At 68.6% G+C, this 14,726-nt stretch overlaps 2 protein-coding genes across 3 annotated transcripts in view; one reads left to right on the top strand and one right to left on the bottom strand.

The window, feature by feature from the left end:
• Positions 1-44: 44 nt before the first annotated feature.
• CDK5 (cyclin dependent kinase 5) lies at positions 45-7,290 on the bottom strand. Its single transcript, XM_037891509.2, has 12 exons — positions 7,185-7,290; positions 6,382-6,470; positions 5,942-6,009; positions 5,440-5,500; positions 5,204-5,260; positions 3,612-3,707; positions 3,127-3,201; positions 2,242-2,338; positions 2,064-2,133; positions 1,697-1,757; positions 1,104-1,184; positions 45-705 (listed from the first exon to the last, which is right to left on the bottom strand). The coding sequence occupies exons 1-12, from the start codon at positions 7,219-7,221 to the stop codon at positions 619-621; spliced, it is 879 nt and encodes a 292-aa protein (XP_037747437.1). The 5' UTR covers positions 7,222-7,290; the 3' UTR covers positions 45-618.
• Positions 7,291-13,698: 6,408 nt separating this feature from the next.
• Positions 13,699-14,726, top strand: part of SLC4A2 (solute carrier family 4 member 2) — a 109,250-nt gene continuing 108,222 nt past the window's right edge. The window contains exon 1 of one of the 2 annotated variants that reach the window (XM_037891495.2): positions 13,699-13,751. The gene's annotated coding sequence lies outside the window, so the exon portion shown is untranslated. The remainder of the gene's footprint in view (positions 13,752-14,726) is intronic. The other variant, XM_037891498.2, reaches the window with a different exon arrangement.

Below are 14,726 nucleotides of genomic sequence, written 5' to 3' on the forward strand. Positions count from 1 at the left end.
AGCCCTCTCCCACCATGGAAGGGACGAGAGCGCAGGACGCGGGCTGGGGGAGGGGAACTGTTTATGAAATTAAACATACACCTTCAGCCACACAGGAGCACGGTACAAGGGGGAGGGAAGCTGCCTGGCCCCCCAAGGAGTCCCAGCTGGAAGGGGGCCCCCCCCAGGCAGGGGCATGGCCAGGGCCCAGAGGCCTGCAGGGGACGTGGCAAGAATGGGCAGCCAGCGCCGGGGGCACCACGTCCCGCACCAGCCTGGGAGGAGCCATCTCTTGCCCCCAGACCCCTGGCTAAGTAAGGGACAGCAGCAGCTCCCCTCTTTCCTGTGCCCCACTGGAACCCCAGGGCCATCCCTGTCCCGTGGGAGGCAGGTGACGCTGCACGGTATCGGGGCAATGGGTGCTCGCAGCAGGGCAGGGAGGGGGGACTGGCTCCTGTCCATGGGGTCCCAGCAGAGACTAGTATAAAACCAGGCACTGCAATGGGTTAAAAACCTAATAAATACCTTGGGGGGTGTGTGGTCCCAGGGCCCTGCCCATCACCCAGTGCCCTGGCCCCAGAACCCCCCTCCCCCAGGCGCCCCAGAGCAGGGCAGGTGCTGGCCCGGCCTAGGCAGGCTCTACGGAAGGCAGAAGTCCGTGAAGTAGGAGTGCTGCAACGCCTCCTCGGCCGAGACCCGCTGCACCGGATTGCACTTCAGCAGGTTCTGTGGAGGCAGCAGAGGGGCTGGGTGAGGAGGGGGGTGGGGACAGCCTGGACGGAGCAGGGCAATGGGGCCAGGCACCCCCCACCCCTGGGGCTGCAGGGGAGAGTCAGACGCCCATTCCCCAAGGGGTGGTTGGGGGAGCAGCGGCAGAGAAGCCACCTGGCTGCCCAGCGCAGCCCAGAGCGAGCGGCTGCTGCCCCTGCCCGTGGGGAACAGAGAGGGGCTGTCAGCTCTGCGTACGCGAAGGGCTTGGGCCAAGGTGCCCCAAAACAGTCATGATCAGGGCCCCAGCAGCCCCCAGGGACAGGCCTGCCCCTCCCTGAGGCCAGCAGCCCCCCCTGCGTGCCATGGGGCTGGGCCCACAGCACCTGCTCAGCCCGGGGCAGCGGGGCACCCACCTGGAGCAGGTCCCGACCTGTGGCATTGAGCTTCGGCACCACGTTGAGCAGCGACGTCGTGGCAGGGTACATGGGGTACGGCTGAGGGGAGAGAGGGCGACAGCTAGGAGCACCCCCCAGCACTAATCCCTCCCGGAGACAGACCAACCCCCCCCCACCCCCGACACTAACCCACCCTCCACCCGGAGACAGGCCAACCCCCACCCCCCACACTAACCCACCCTCCCCCCGGAGACAGGCCAAACTCGCCCCAGCACTAATCCCCCCCGGAGACAGGCCAACCCCCCCTTTCCCTCTCCAGACACTAACCCTGCCCCCGCACAGGCTCTAACCTCGCCCCCAGACTGGCCCTGGTGCTCCGAGGGCCCAGCCAGCCCCTGAAGATGCTCCTCTCCAGCGGACCCAGGGCCTGCGCGTTGTGCCGGGGCTCACGCCAGTCAGGTGCTGTTCGTGGCACCCGCTGATGGACCTAAGAGCTGCAGCTTGTGGCTGGAGGGGGCAGCTCCGTGTCCCCTGCCTCCGAGAACAGGGTGGGCCCCAGAGCCCCCCCAACAGGTCAGGCCCTGGGCGCCCGTCCCCAGCCTGGGACTCACCTTGTAGTCTGGGAGCTTAGTCATGGCCGGCCACTGCTCTTCGGTTGGGGTTCCCAGCAACGTGGGGCGGGTTAAGGGCCATCTCTGCCCCCACAGTCCCCAGCCAGGGAACGGGGGAGGGGAGTGGAGGGCCTCGGCTCTGGCCTGCAGACCCTGCCCAAGGCACATCCCACCCCCACCCCTCCCGCAGGGCTCCTTCAGCCAGGAGGAAGGGCTGGGAGCCGCATGCCCCTCCCACCCGAAGGCGGTCAGGAAACCCGTTCCCCAAGGGGGAAGCCAGGCTGTGGCCCGGCCTGGGCCTTTTGGCTCCTGGCTCTGTTCTCCCCACCCTTTGCTCAACAAACCCGTCCACGGTTGAAAAGGATATCGGAAAATCCGTTTCAGCTGGTCGTCCACGTCGTTCCCCGGGAACAGGGGCCGCCCGGCGTTGGCCAGCTCTGCGGGGAGAGAGACGGGGCTGAGCCCAAGAAGCCCTGCAGACCCTCCCCCACTCCCCACGCTCGGTTCACGGCCCCTCCACAGCGGGGAGCCGGGCACCCGGGTACCTGCGAAGATGCAGCCGGCTGACCACATGTCTATGGAGGTGGAGTAGAGCTTGGCACCGAACAGCACGTCAGGGGGACGGTACCACAGTGTGACAACCTGCAGGGGGCGGACACAGGCTGTCTGACCCCCACTGCCCCGAGAACAGCCCACAGGAGGGGCCACCGAGCTGCCAGCCTGAGCACCAAGTGTGGCTCCAAGCTCTGGGCAGCTAGGCGGGCCACGGGGCAGCTTCCCCTTCCTCCCGCAGCCCCCTCCATGGCCGCTGCAGCACCCCGCCACGCTTGCTGACCCATCCACCCTGCAGAGAATGGGGCCCGCTGACACCCCCCAGAGCCAGCAGCAGCGGGATCCCAACACTTCCGAGCTTTGCCCCAGCTGCTGTGTGATCCAAGCGGAAGCACTGGCCGAGCTGGGAAGACAGGATGTGAACAGCCCACCCCCATGAACCACCACGGCTGGTGGAGAAGGAAGAACTGGGGGTGGGGCAGGGTGCTCTCCCCCAGAGACAGCGCTGCCCCCCCATGCATCAGTGCAGCTCTAGGTGGGGCTGAGCTGCAGGGAGTGGGGAAGGGGCTCAGCAGGGGATGCTCCCCCCTCGCAGTCAGTGCTGACCTTGTTACCCCAGCTTGGTGCTAGGGGGCCTGTGAGGCAGGGGGGTGCTCTCCCCTCACACGCTGGGGGGGGCTGCGCGGCGGGGAGAGGAGGGGCGCTCTCCCCTTGCACGCTGGGGGGGCCCTGCGGCAGGGAGGCCGGTGCTCTCCTCTCACAACGAAGAACTAGATGCTAGCTCCCTGTAGAACAGCCGGTACACAGCAGCCGAATTGCTGAAAGGGCCCCTGCAGCGGATGTGTGCCCACGCCCCCAGGATGTCCCCAACCACTCACCTCTGCTGAATAACAGCGCACAGGGATCCCAAAGGCCCGAGCCAAACCGAAGTCGGCCAGTTTGAGCTCCCCATTCTGCCGAGAGAAGAAGATGAACCAGCCACAGAGACTCAGTCATGCAGAGTGCGCCACCTGCCAGGAACTGCGGCGGCCACCCAGAGCCAGAGAAGCAGCAAAGCTCCTGCCCTGTGCTCGGGAGGCAAAGACTACAGTCCCGAGAGGAGCAGGTGAGGGGACACAATGAGCAGACCCCCAACCCTGCCCTGGGCTCCCCCTCAATCCCAACCCACAGCCCCTGCTAGCCCAGCTCTGGAATCCCCACCAGCCTGCTTGTACCCCCAATCCCGACCCACAGACCCTGCTAACCCAACCCTGGGCTCCCGCCAGCCCTGCCAGTCCCCCTCAATCCCGACCAGCCCTGTCAATGCCCCACACTCCAGCCCAGCAGCAGCACTGGCCCCTGTCTGGCTGCGTGGGTCACTCACTCGGTTGATCAGCAGGTTCTGGGGTTTGAGGTCTCTATGCAGCACGTTTCGGCTGTGGCAGAAGGCGAGGCCCTTCAGCAGCTGGTACATGAAGGACTGGAAGAGAGAGCAGCAGTGAGCATGCACCCGGTAGACCTCAAACCTACCCGTGCCCCAGCCAGGGCGGGCACTGGCTCCAGGAAGCAGGGGATTCTCCCCCACCAGGCCCAAGGGAACCGAGACTGGCCTGTCTAGGAGGAGCAGCTTATAATGAGATTACTGGTTCTGTGGATGAAGGGAAAGCAGTGGATGTATTGTTTCTTGACTTTAGCAAAGCTTTTGACACGGTCTCCCACAGCATTCTTGTCAGCAAGTTAAGGAAGTATGGGCTGGATGAATGCACTATAAGGTGGGTAGAAAGCTGGCTAGATTGTCGGGCTCAACGGGTAGTGATCAATGGCTCCATGTCTAGTTGGCAGCCGGTGTCAAGTGGAGTGCCCCAGGGGTCGGTCCTGGGGCCGGTTTTGTTCAATATCTTCATAAATGATCTGGAGGATGGTGTGGATTGCACTCTCAGCAAATTTGCGGATGATACTAAACTGGGAGGAGTGGTAGATACGCTGGAAGGGAGGGATAGGATACAGAAGGACCTAGACAAATTGGAGGATTGGGCCAAAAGAAATCTGATGAGGTTCAATAAGGATAAGTGCAGGGTCCTGCACTTAGGACGGAAGAACCCAATGCACCGCTACAGACTAGGGACCGAATGGCTAGGCAGCAGTTCTGCGGAAAAGGACCTAGGGGTGACAGTGGACGAGAAGCTGGATATGAGTCAGCAGTGTGCCCTTGTTGCCAAGAAGGCCAATGGCATTTTGGGATGTATAAGTAGGGGCATAGCGAGCAGATCGAGGGACGTGATCGTTCCCCTCTATTCGACATTGGTGAGGCCTCATCTGGAGTACTGTGTCCAGTTTTGGGCCCCACACTACAAGAAGGATGTGGATAAATTGGAAAGAGTCCAGCGAAGGGCAACAAAAATGATTAGGGGTCTAGAGCACATGACTTATGAAGAGAGGCTGAGGGAGCTGGGATTGTTTAGTCTGCAGAAGAGAAGAATGAGGGGGGATTTGATAGCTGCTTTCAACTACCTGAAAGGGGGTTCCAAAGAGGATGGCTCTAGACTGTTCTCAATGGTAGCAGATGACAGAACGAGGAGTAATGGTCTCAAGTTGCAATGGGGGAGGTTTAGATTGGATATTAGGAAAAACTTTTTCACTAAGAGGGTGGTGAAACACTGGAATGCGTTACCTAGGGAGGTGGTAGAATCTCCTTCCTTACAGGTTTTTAAGGTCAGGCTTGACAAAGCCCTGGCTGGGATGATTTAACTGGGACTTGGTCCTGCTTTGAGCAGGGGGTTGGACTAGATGACCTTCTGGGGTCCCTTCCAACCCTGATATTCTATGATTCTATGATTCTATGCTGCGAGCCTGGGGAGCTGCCAACTCAGAACGGACCTTGGCAGGGGGCTGCTCATGGGGGCCATTGAGCTGGGTGCTGTGACTGGCACCCCCGCCCCCGCGAGGCAACATCCTAGCCTGGCCCTGCAAACCCACCTTGACGTTCTCAGGGTCCAGGTCCCCATTGCAGCTGTCAAAGTATTTCTTCAGGTCCTGGCGGGAAAAGAGGGATGCCTGGATCAGAGGGGAGCTGGGGAGCTCAGGGGCACCCAGACAACTCTGCTCCCCCTTGGGAAGGACAGTGGATTTCACCCCAGGCTCATTTCCTCCTGGAGGCAGGGGAGCCCACGGACCCCCAGGGCCTTCAGTCCCCTGTGGGCTCCCCAGCTCACCTGGTCACAGAACTCAAACACCAGCGTCAGCTTCTTGTCGCTGTGCAGGACATCGTGCAGCCTGCAATGCAGGGAAAACCCAGTGAGTGCCCCCAGCAGGAGCCCCCAGGCGCTTCAACAGCATGGGGCCTCCTGCCAGCCCCAGTGCTGAAAGCATGCCCCCCGGGAGAGGGGGTCCAGGGCAGGCCCTCACCCCTTTGCCTCAGGGGACACAGTGCCAGGGTCCTGGGTAGGAAACAAGCAGGTCATCCCATCGGCAAATCTGCTGTGAAAGGTACAAACACTTTCCCGTTCCCCAACCCTGAGCAGCATGTTACAGGACTCCGCGTGGGCCGGAAGAGGCCACGCTCCCCACAGCTCCACCGCAGCCCCTATGGGACTCATGGAGAGGAAAGCAGAGGAGGGACAATGCCACACAGCACCCAGGAGCTCCACATGTCCAGATCCAACCCCAGCCCCATCCAGAGCCCCCTGGCCTGCCTGGCACAAGGCATGTCCTTGCCTGACGATATTTTTGTGTTTCAGCTCCTTGAGCAGGCAGATCTCCCGCAGGGCAGAGCTGGGAACACCCTAGAGAAGAGAAGAGAGAGAGATAGAGAGAGAGATGGATTATCAGCATATGCTGCCCCACAGAGCCAGGATCATATGTGCCCCCAACAGGGCACTAGCCAAATGCACAGAAAGGCATTAGCTTCAAGCCCAATGGGGCAGAAACAGTAGAACAGGGCCCAGGAACCGCAAAGGCTGATGAGCCCCCATCCCCAGCACCCAGGATAGGCAGCTCAGGGCAGGGCTTGTGCCCAAACCTGCTCCCCTGCAGCTGGGAACATCTGCTCGCGGCTGCAGCCCCCATCTGGTGCCCGAGGGGAGCTGGAGGCAGGATGGGGCCGAAGCAGCAGGCACCGGCCACCGCTGGACAAGAGAGCGGAGCGGGCTGGTCACCTCGTCGTCATCATCTAGCCGGACTCTCTTCAGCGCCACGATCTCATGGGTCTCCCTGTTCTTGGCTTTGAACACGGTCCCGTAGGTCCCTGTGGGGAGAGGCCGTGAGAACCAGGCAGCCTAGTGCCTGCCCCCCAACCTCTAGCTTAACCCTACAGCAGCCCCGGCCCGGCCCCCACCACGCCCCTGCCCGGCTCCCCCCGCGCCCCTACCCCCACTGCAGCTCCGGCCCGGCCCCCACCGCGCCCCTGCCCCCCGCGCAGTCCCAGCCCGGCCCGGCTCCCCCCGCGCCCCTGCCCGGCTCCCCCCGCGCCCCTGCCCGGCTCCCCCCGCGCCCCTGCCCCCACTGCAGCCCCGGCCCGACCCCCACCGCACCCTGCCCCCCCCGCAGCCCCGGCCCTGCCCCCCCCCGCGCCCCGGCCCGGCTCCCCCCCGCGCCCCGGCCCCCACTGCAGCCCCGGCCCGACCCCCACCGCACCCTGCCCCCCCCGCAGCCCCGGCCCGACCCCCACCGCACCCTGCCCCCCCCGCAGCCCCGGCCCGACCCCCACCGCACCCTGCCCCCCCGCAGCCCCGGCCCGCAGCCCCGGCCCGGCCCCCACCGCAGTCCCAGCCCGGCCCGGCTCCCCCCCGCGCCCCTACCCCCCCCGCAGCCCCGGCCCGGCCCCCACCGCACCCTGCCCCCCCCCGCAGCCCCGGCCCGGCCCCCCCCGCAGCCGCAGCTCCGGCCCTGAGCCGAGCGGGGCCTGGCCCGAGACGGGGCTACGCGCAGCCGGGCAGACGCGGCCCGAGCCCCCCGGTACCTTCCCCGATCTTCTCCAGCTTCTCGTATTTCTGCATCGCTCCGCACCGGGCCCGCCCGGACTACAGCTCCCGGCAGCCCCCGCGCGGCCCCGCCCCTCGCACAGCTCCCGGCAGCCCCCGCGCGGCCCCGCCCCTCGCACAGCTCCCGGCAGCCCCCGCGCGGCCCCGCCCGGACTACAGTTCCCGGCAGCCCCCGCGCGGCCCCGCCCCCTCACACAGCTCCCGGCAGCCCCCGCGCGGCCCCGCCCCCTCACACAGCTCCCGGCAGCCCCCGCGCGGCCCCGCCCCTCGCACAGCTCCCGGCAGCCCCCGCGCGGCCCCGCCCCCTCGCACAGCTCCCGGCAGCCCCCGCGCGGCCGCGCCCCTCACACAGCTCCCGGCAGCCCCCGCGCGGCCCCGCCCGGACTACAGTTCCCGGCAGCCCCCGCGCGGCCCCGCCCCCTCACGCAGCTCCCGGCAGCCCCCGCGCGGCCCCGCCCCTCACACAGCTCCCGGCAGCCCCCGCGCGGCCCCGCCCCTCGCACAGCTCCCGGCAGCCCCCGCGCGGCCCCGCCCCTCACACAGCTCCCGGCAGCCCCCGCGCGGCCCCGCCCCGCACACAGCTCCCGGCAGCCCCCGCACGGCCCCGCCCGCTCGCGCAGCTCCCGGCAGGCCCCGCGCGGCCCCGCCCGGACTACAGTTCCCGGCAGCCCCCGCACGGCCCCGCCCGCCCGCACAGCTCCCGGCAGGCCCCGCGCGGCCCCGCCCAGACTACAGTTCCCGGCAGCCCCCGCGCGGCCCCGCCCCCTCACACAGCTCCCGGCAGCCCCCGCGGCTCACTTCCCCCCACGGCTCCCGGCAGCCCCCGCGCTTCCAGCCCGGCGGGCTGTTTGTTGTCCTGGCCTGGCCCGCCCCTCCCCCCCCGCCACGGCCCGGCCTGTGGGGGCCTGTCCTGCCCCCCAATGGCCCGGCCCGCCCCTCCCCCCCTACATGGCCTGGCCTGTGGGGTCCTGTCCTGCCCCCCAATGGCCCGGCCCGCCCCTCCCCCCCCACCATGGCCCGGTCTGTGGGGGCCTGTCCTGCGCCCCAATGGCCCGGCCCGCCCCTCCCCCCCTACATGGCCTGGCCTGTGGGGTCCTGTCCTGCCCCCCAATGGCCCGCCCCGCCTCTCCCCCTCGCCACGGCCCGGCGTGTGGGGGCCTGTCCTGCCCTCCAATGGCCCGGCCCGCCCCTCCCCCCCACCATGGCCCGGCCTGTGGGGGCCTGTCCTGCCCCCCAATGGCCTGCCCCCCTCCCCCCCACCACGGCCCGGCGTGTGGGGGCCTGTCCTGCCCCACAATGGCCCGGCCCGCCCCTCCCCCCCTACATGGCCTGGCCTGTGGGGTCCTGTCCTGCCCTCCAATGGCCCGCCCCGCCTCTCCCCCTCGCCACGGCCCGGCCTGTTGGGGCCTGTCCTGCCCCACAATGGCCTGCCCCCCTCCCCCCCGCCACGGCCCGGCCTGTGGGGGCCTGTCCTGCCCCCCAATGGCCCGCCCCGCCTCTCCCCCTCGCCACGGCCCGGCCTGTGGGGGCCTGTCCTGCCCTCCAATGGCCCGGCCCAGCCCTCCCCCCCGCCACGGCCCGGCCTGTGGGGGCCTGTCCTGCCCTCCAATGGCCCGGCCCGCCCCTCCCCCCCTACATGGCCTGGCCTGTGGGGTCCTGTCCTGCCCCCCAATGGCCTGCCCCGCCTCTCCCCCTCGCCACGGCCCGGCCTGTGGGGGCCTGTCCTGCCCTCCAATGGCCCGGCCCGCCCCTCCCCCCCACCACGGCCCGGCCTGTGGGGGCCTGTCCTGCCCCCCAATGGCCCGGCCCGCCCCTCCCCCCCACCATGGCCTGGCCTGTGGGGGCCTGTCCTGCCCCCCAATGGCCCGCCCCGCCTCTCCCCCTCGCCACGGCCCGGCCTGTGGGGGCCTGTCCTGCCCCCCAATGGCCCGCCCCACCTCTCCCCCTCGCCACGGCCCGGCCTGTGGGGGCCTGTCCTGCCCTCCAATGGCCCGGCCCGCCCCTCCCCCCCACCATGGCCTGGCCTGTGGGGGCCTGTCCTGCCCCACAATGGCCTGCCCCGCCCCTTCCCCCCGCCACGGCCCGGCCTGTGGGGGCCTGTCCTGCCCCCCAATGGCCCGCCCCACCTCTCCCCCTCGCCACGGCCCGGCCTGTGGGGGCCTGTCCTGCCCTCCAATGGCCCGGCCCGCCCCTCCCCCCCACCATGGCCCGGCCTGTGGGGGCCTGTCCTGCCCCACAATGGCCCGCCCCGCCCCTCCCCCCCTACATGGCCTGGCCTGTGGGGTCCTGTCCTGCCCCCCAATGGCCCGCCCCGCCTCTCCCCCTCGCCACGGCCCGGCCTGTGGGGGCCTGTCCTGCCCTCCAATGGCCCGGCCCGCCCCTCCCCCCCACCATGGCCCGGCCTGTGGGGGCCTGTCCTGCCCCCCAATGGCCTGCCCCCCTCCCCCCCACCACGGCCCGGCGTGTGGGGGCCTGTCCTGCCCCACAATGGCCCGGCCTGCCCCTCCCCCCCTACATGGCCTGGCCTGTGGGGTCCTGTCCTGCCCCCCAATGGCCCGCCCCGCCTCTCCCCCTCGCCACGGCCCGGCCTGTGGGGGCCTGTCCTGCCCTCCAATGGCCCGGCCCAGCCCTCCCCCCCGCCATGGCCTGGCCTGTGGGGGCCTGTCCTGCCCTCCAATGGCCCGGCCCGCCCCTCCCCCCCACCATGGCCCGGCCTGTGGGGGCCTGTCCTGCCCAATGGCCCGCCCCGCCCCTTCCCCCTGCCACGGCCCGGCCTGTGGGGGCCTGTCCTGCCCTCCAATGGCCTGCCCCGCCCCTCCCCCCCACCATGGCCCGGCCTGTGGGGGCCTGTCCTGCCCCCCAATGGCCCGGCCCAGCCCTCCCCCCCGCCACAGCCCAGGCTGTGGGGGCCTGTCCTGCCCCCCAATGGCCCGGCCCGCCCCTCCCACCCACCATGGCCTGGCCTGTGGGGGCCTGTCCTGCCCACCAATGGCCCAGCCCGCCCCTCCCCCCCACCATAGCCCGGCCTGTGGGGGCCTGTCCTGCCCCCCAATGGTCTGCCCTGCCCCTCCCCCCTGCCATGGCCCGGCCTGCTTGGAGAATCCTGAGCTCCACGGTCTGCCTCCAGATGCCTGGGGAAATTCATGGAGGGGCAGGGTGTTCCCAGCGCCTGTCACCTGCTCAGCGCACGTGTGCCGCAGAGCCTTCCCCGAGAGCCGCTGGGCAATGGCTCTGGGCCACAGCAGGACAATCATCCTCTACCTGGGTTGCGTCAGGCTGGAAACTGGGTGACTGCAGCGGGCGTAAAAGGACCCCGCCAGCCAGCTCTGAGGCCAGAATCTCCTTCCTTTGAGGTGTTTAAGGCCGGGCTTGACAAAGCCCTGGCTGGGATGATTTAGTTGGGGATCGGTCCTGCTTTGAGCAGGGGGTTGGACTAGGTGACCTCCTGAGGTCCCTTCCAACCCTGATCTTCTATGATTCTGTGACCAGCAGGGATGCTGGGGCAGCACAGGCTGGACAGCCTGGCCAGGGAGCCTGGGGGTGCGCTCCAGCAGGCAGTCCGGGCTACCGTGGCTTCCTTGCGTTTGCTACCCAAGCTCGCTTGCTCGCTGAGGTATCTTCACTGCTGCGGCAGTCACACGCCTTGATCCCAGTGTGCACAGACCTGTAGTCAGCAGCATCGCAAAGCCCCAAGACCAGATCTCTTGTCTGTATGTCGGTGCCTAGACACTGACTGGTCACCTCTCAACCTCAATAACCTGAATCAATTGAGCTCCCCTGGACTCGCATTATCAGGCTTGTTTTGCAGCCCTGGGTCATTCCTGGGGCCCCCCATTTCCACTCTCCAGTTTTTTCACCTCCTTCTCAAAGTGTGGACACCAGAAGGGCCTGCAGTATTCTACTAGTGATCTGATCAGGATCACGTCCCTATTTCCACTTGGTAGTCCCTTTTACACAGCCAAGGTGTCATGGAGTCCCCGGGCGCTGCTCTGGAACTGCTCCCTACGAAGCCAGGCGGGACTCTGGGGAAGCCTCCTCTCCCCAGGGCAAGAAGCTTACACAACTCCGACCTTCGTGGGTCTGACCTCGGAGCATTCAGCATCCCCGTCCACACCATGCACTTCCCACCGCGAGTCCGCACAGGCGGGGCTCCTGGGGAAGCCAGAGGGTCCTGCCCCCCAACTCCGCAGTCAGACGTGACTCTCAGCCAGCCAGTAAAATAGAAGGTTTATTAGACGACAGGAACATCGTCTAAACCAGAGCTTGTAGGTGCAGAGAACAGGACCCCTCAGTCAGGTCCGTCTTGGGGGGCAGGGAGGCCAGAGCCCCAGCTGAGCCTCCCTCCATTTCCCCAGCCAGCTCCAAACTGAAACTCTCCAGCCCCTCCTCTGGCCTTTGTCTCTTTCCCGGGCCAGGAGGGCACCTGATTCCTTTGTTCTCCAACCCCTTCAGTTGGCACCTTGCAGAGGAGGGGCCCAGGCCATCAGTTGCCAGGAGACGGGGTGTCGGCCATTCTCTGTGCAGACACCATCACACTGGCCCCCTAGGGCTCTGCCACAATCACACCCCCTTATTCCACCACCTAGACACTTAAGATCTGCATAGGGGAAACTGAGGCACCCACACAGTATTCAGCGAAAACATTAAAAACAGTCCCACTTCGTCACATCAGGATCACATTAGCCCTTTGCACCACAGCCTGGCACCGAGAACTCATGTCTACAGTGATCCTGTGTGGGGCGGGTTGGGGGTGAGGGGCTGGGATTCGGGGGGGCTTAGGGCTGGGACTGGAATTGGGGGGCTGGTGGTGTGTCCCAGTGTGTGGGGTGTGTTGTGGGTCTCGGTGCAGGAGGCTGGGATCTGGGGGTCTTGGGGTGGGGGGGCTGGTGGTGGGTCGCTGTGTGGGGCAGTTTGGGGGGTTGGGGCTGGGATTTGGGGGGGCTGGGATCTGGGGGTCTTGGGGCTGGAGGCGGGGCTGGGATTTGGGGGGCTCAGGGTGGGAGGCTGGTGGGGGGGTCTGTGCATGGGGTGTGTTGCGGGTCTTGGTGCAGGGGGCTGGGATCTGGGGGTCTTGGGGCAGGGGTCTGGTGGTGGGTCCCAGTGTGTGGGGTGGATTGGAGGTCTTGGGGTGTGGGGCAGTTTGGGGGGTCGGGGCTGGGACTGGAGATGGGGGGGCTGGGGGTCAGTCTCAATGTGTTGGGGGTCTTGGGGCAGGGGGCTGGGATCTGGGGGGCTTGGGGCAGGGGGCTGGTGGGGGGGTCTGTGTGTGGGACGGGTTGGGGGTCTTGGGGCAGGGGGCTGGGATCTGGGGGGCTTGGGGCAGGGGGCTGGTGGGGGGTCTGTGTGTGGGACGGGTTGGGGGTCTTGGGGCAGGGGGCTGCTGGGGGGGTCTGTGTGTGGGGCGGGTTGGGGGTCTTGGGGCGGGGGGCTGGGGGGCTGGTGGGGGGTCTGTGTGTGGGGCGGGTTGGGGGTCTTGGGGTAGGGGGCTGGGATTTGGGGGGCTCAGGGCGGGGGGATGGTGGGGGGTCCCAGTGTGTGGGCTGGGATCTGGGGGTCTCGGGGAAGGGGGGCTGGTGGTGGGTCTGTGTGTGGGGCGGGTTGGGGGTCTTGGGGCAGGGGGCTGGTGGGGGGGGTCTGTGTGTGGGGCGGGTTGGGGGTCTTGGGGCGGGGGGCTGGGATCTGGGGGGGCGGGGGGCTGGTGGTGGGTCTGTGTGTGGGGCGGGTTGGGGGTCTTGGGGCGGGGGGCTGGGATCTGGGGGGCAGGGGGCTGGTGGGGGGTCTGTGTGTGGGGCAGGTTGGGGGTCTTGGGGCAGGGGGCTGGGATCTGGGGGGTGGGGGGCTGGTGGGGGGTCTGTGTGTGGGGTGGGTTGGGGGTCTTGGGGCAGGGGGCTGGGATTTGGGGGGCTCAGGCCGGGGGACGGGTGGGGGGTCTGTGTGTGGGGCGGGTTGGGGGTCTTGGGACAGGGGGCTGGGATTTGGGGGGCTTGGGCCGGGGGACTGGTGGGGGGTCTGTGTGTGGGGCGGGTTGGGGGTCTTGGGGCGGGGGCTGGGATCTGGGGGGGCGGGAGGCTGATGGGGGGTCTGTGTGTGGGGCGGGTTGGGGGTCCTGGGGCAGGGGGCTGGGATCTGGGGGGGCGGGAGGCTGATGGGGGGTCTGTGTGTGGGGCGGGTTGGTGGTCTTGGGGCGGGGGGCAGGGGGCTGGTGGGGGGGTCTGTGTGTGGGGCGGGTTGGGGGTCTTGGGGCGGGGGGCTGGGATCTGGGGGCGGGGGGCTGGTGGTGGGTCTGTGTGTGGGGCGGGTTGGGGGTCTTGGGGCGGGGGGCTGGGATCTGGGGGGCTGGGGGCGGGGGGCTGGTGGGGGGTCCCATTGTGTGGGGCGGCTGGGGGCCGGGGTCTCTTCGGGCCGTCGGGCACGCGCATGGTCCTGACACGTGGAAAGTTTCAGCGCTCGGGACGCGCATCGCGCTCCTCCGCTGGCCCCGCCCCCTGCCTCGGGCGCGCGCCGGCCCCGCTCATCCCGGGCGCGCGGAGGAGGAGCCGCCTCCGGTAGGTTGGGGCGGGAGCGAGCTCCGCGCGCGGGAAGCGCGGCCCCGATGCCCGCTCAGGAGCCCGGAGCCCGCAGCCCGTTGGGGGGGGGGGGAATGACTGGGGGAGTGGAGCCGGGGGGCGCGGGCTGCCTGAGCAGGGGGGTGGCCAGGGAGCTGGGGGGGGATATGGGGCAGGGGGGATGGATGGAGTGGGGGGCATGGCCTGGCTGAGCGGGGAGGTGGCCAGGGAGCTGGGGGGGGGGATGCATGGGGCGGGGGGGATGGATGGGGTGGAGGGCATGGCCTGGCTGAGCGGGGGGAACGGCCAGGGAGCTGGGAGGGGGATGGATGGGGGGGGGGGGGCATGGCCTGGCTGAGCAGGGGGGTGGCCAGGGAACTGGGGGGGGGGAATATGAGGTGGGGGGCATGGTCTGGCTGAGCAGGGGGATGGCCAGGGTGCTGGGGGGGGGATGGATGGGGTGGGTGGCATGGCCTGGCTGAGCAGGGGGGTGGCCAGGGAGCTGGGGGGGAATATGGGGCGGGGGGGATGGATGGGGGGGCATGGCCTGGCTGAGCGGGGAGGTGGCCAGGGAGCTGCGGGGGATATGAGGTGGGGGGCATGGTCTTCCAGAGCGCGGGGATGGCCAGGGAGCTGGGGGCGTGGATGCATGGGGCGGGGGGGATGGCTGGGGCGGGGGGCATGGCCTGGCTGAGTGGGGGGATGGCCAGGGAGCTGCGGGGGGGATGGATGGGGTGGGTGGCATGGCCTGGCTGAACAGGGGGATCGCCAGGGAGCTGGGGGGGGATATGGGGCAGGGGGGATGGATGGAGTGGGGGCCATGGCCTGGCTGAGCGGGGGGGGTGGCCAGGGAGCTGGGGGGGGGATGCATGGGGCGGGGGGGATGGATGGGGTGGAGGTCATGGCCTGGCTGAGCGGGGGGAATGGCCAGGGAGCTGGTGGGGGGGATATGGGGTGGAGGGCATGGCCTGGCTG

The sequence above is a fragment of the Chelonia mydas genome, chromosome 2, assembly GCF_015237465.2.
Source record: "Chelonia mydas isolate rCheMyd1 chromosome 2, rCheMyd1.pri.v2, whole genome shotgun sequence".
NCBI lineage: Eukaryota > Metazoa > Chordata > Testudines > Cheloniidae > Chelonia > Chelonia mydas.

Bases quoted from the DNA above. Each gene is read 5' to 3' on its own strand.
- CDK5 (XM_037891509.2), bottom strand. From the start codon at position 7,221: ATGCAGAAATACGAGAAGCTGGAGAAGATCGGGGAAG. The intron at 5,261-5,439 runs GTGAGCTGGGGA...TTTTCCCGCCAG, and splicing joins TGTTTGAGTTCTGTGACCAG to GACCTGAAGAAATACTTTGA. The intron at 3,202-3,611 runs GTGAGTGACCCA...TTCTCTCGGCAG, and splicing joins AGAACCTGCTGATCAACCGA to AATGGGGAGCTCAAACTGGC.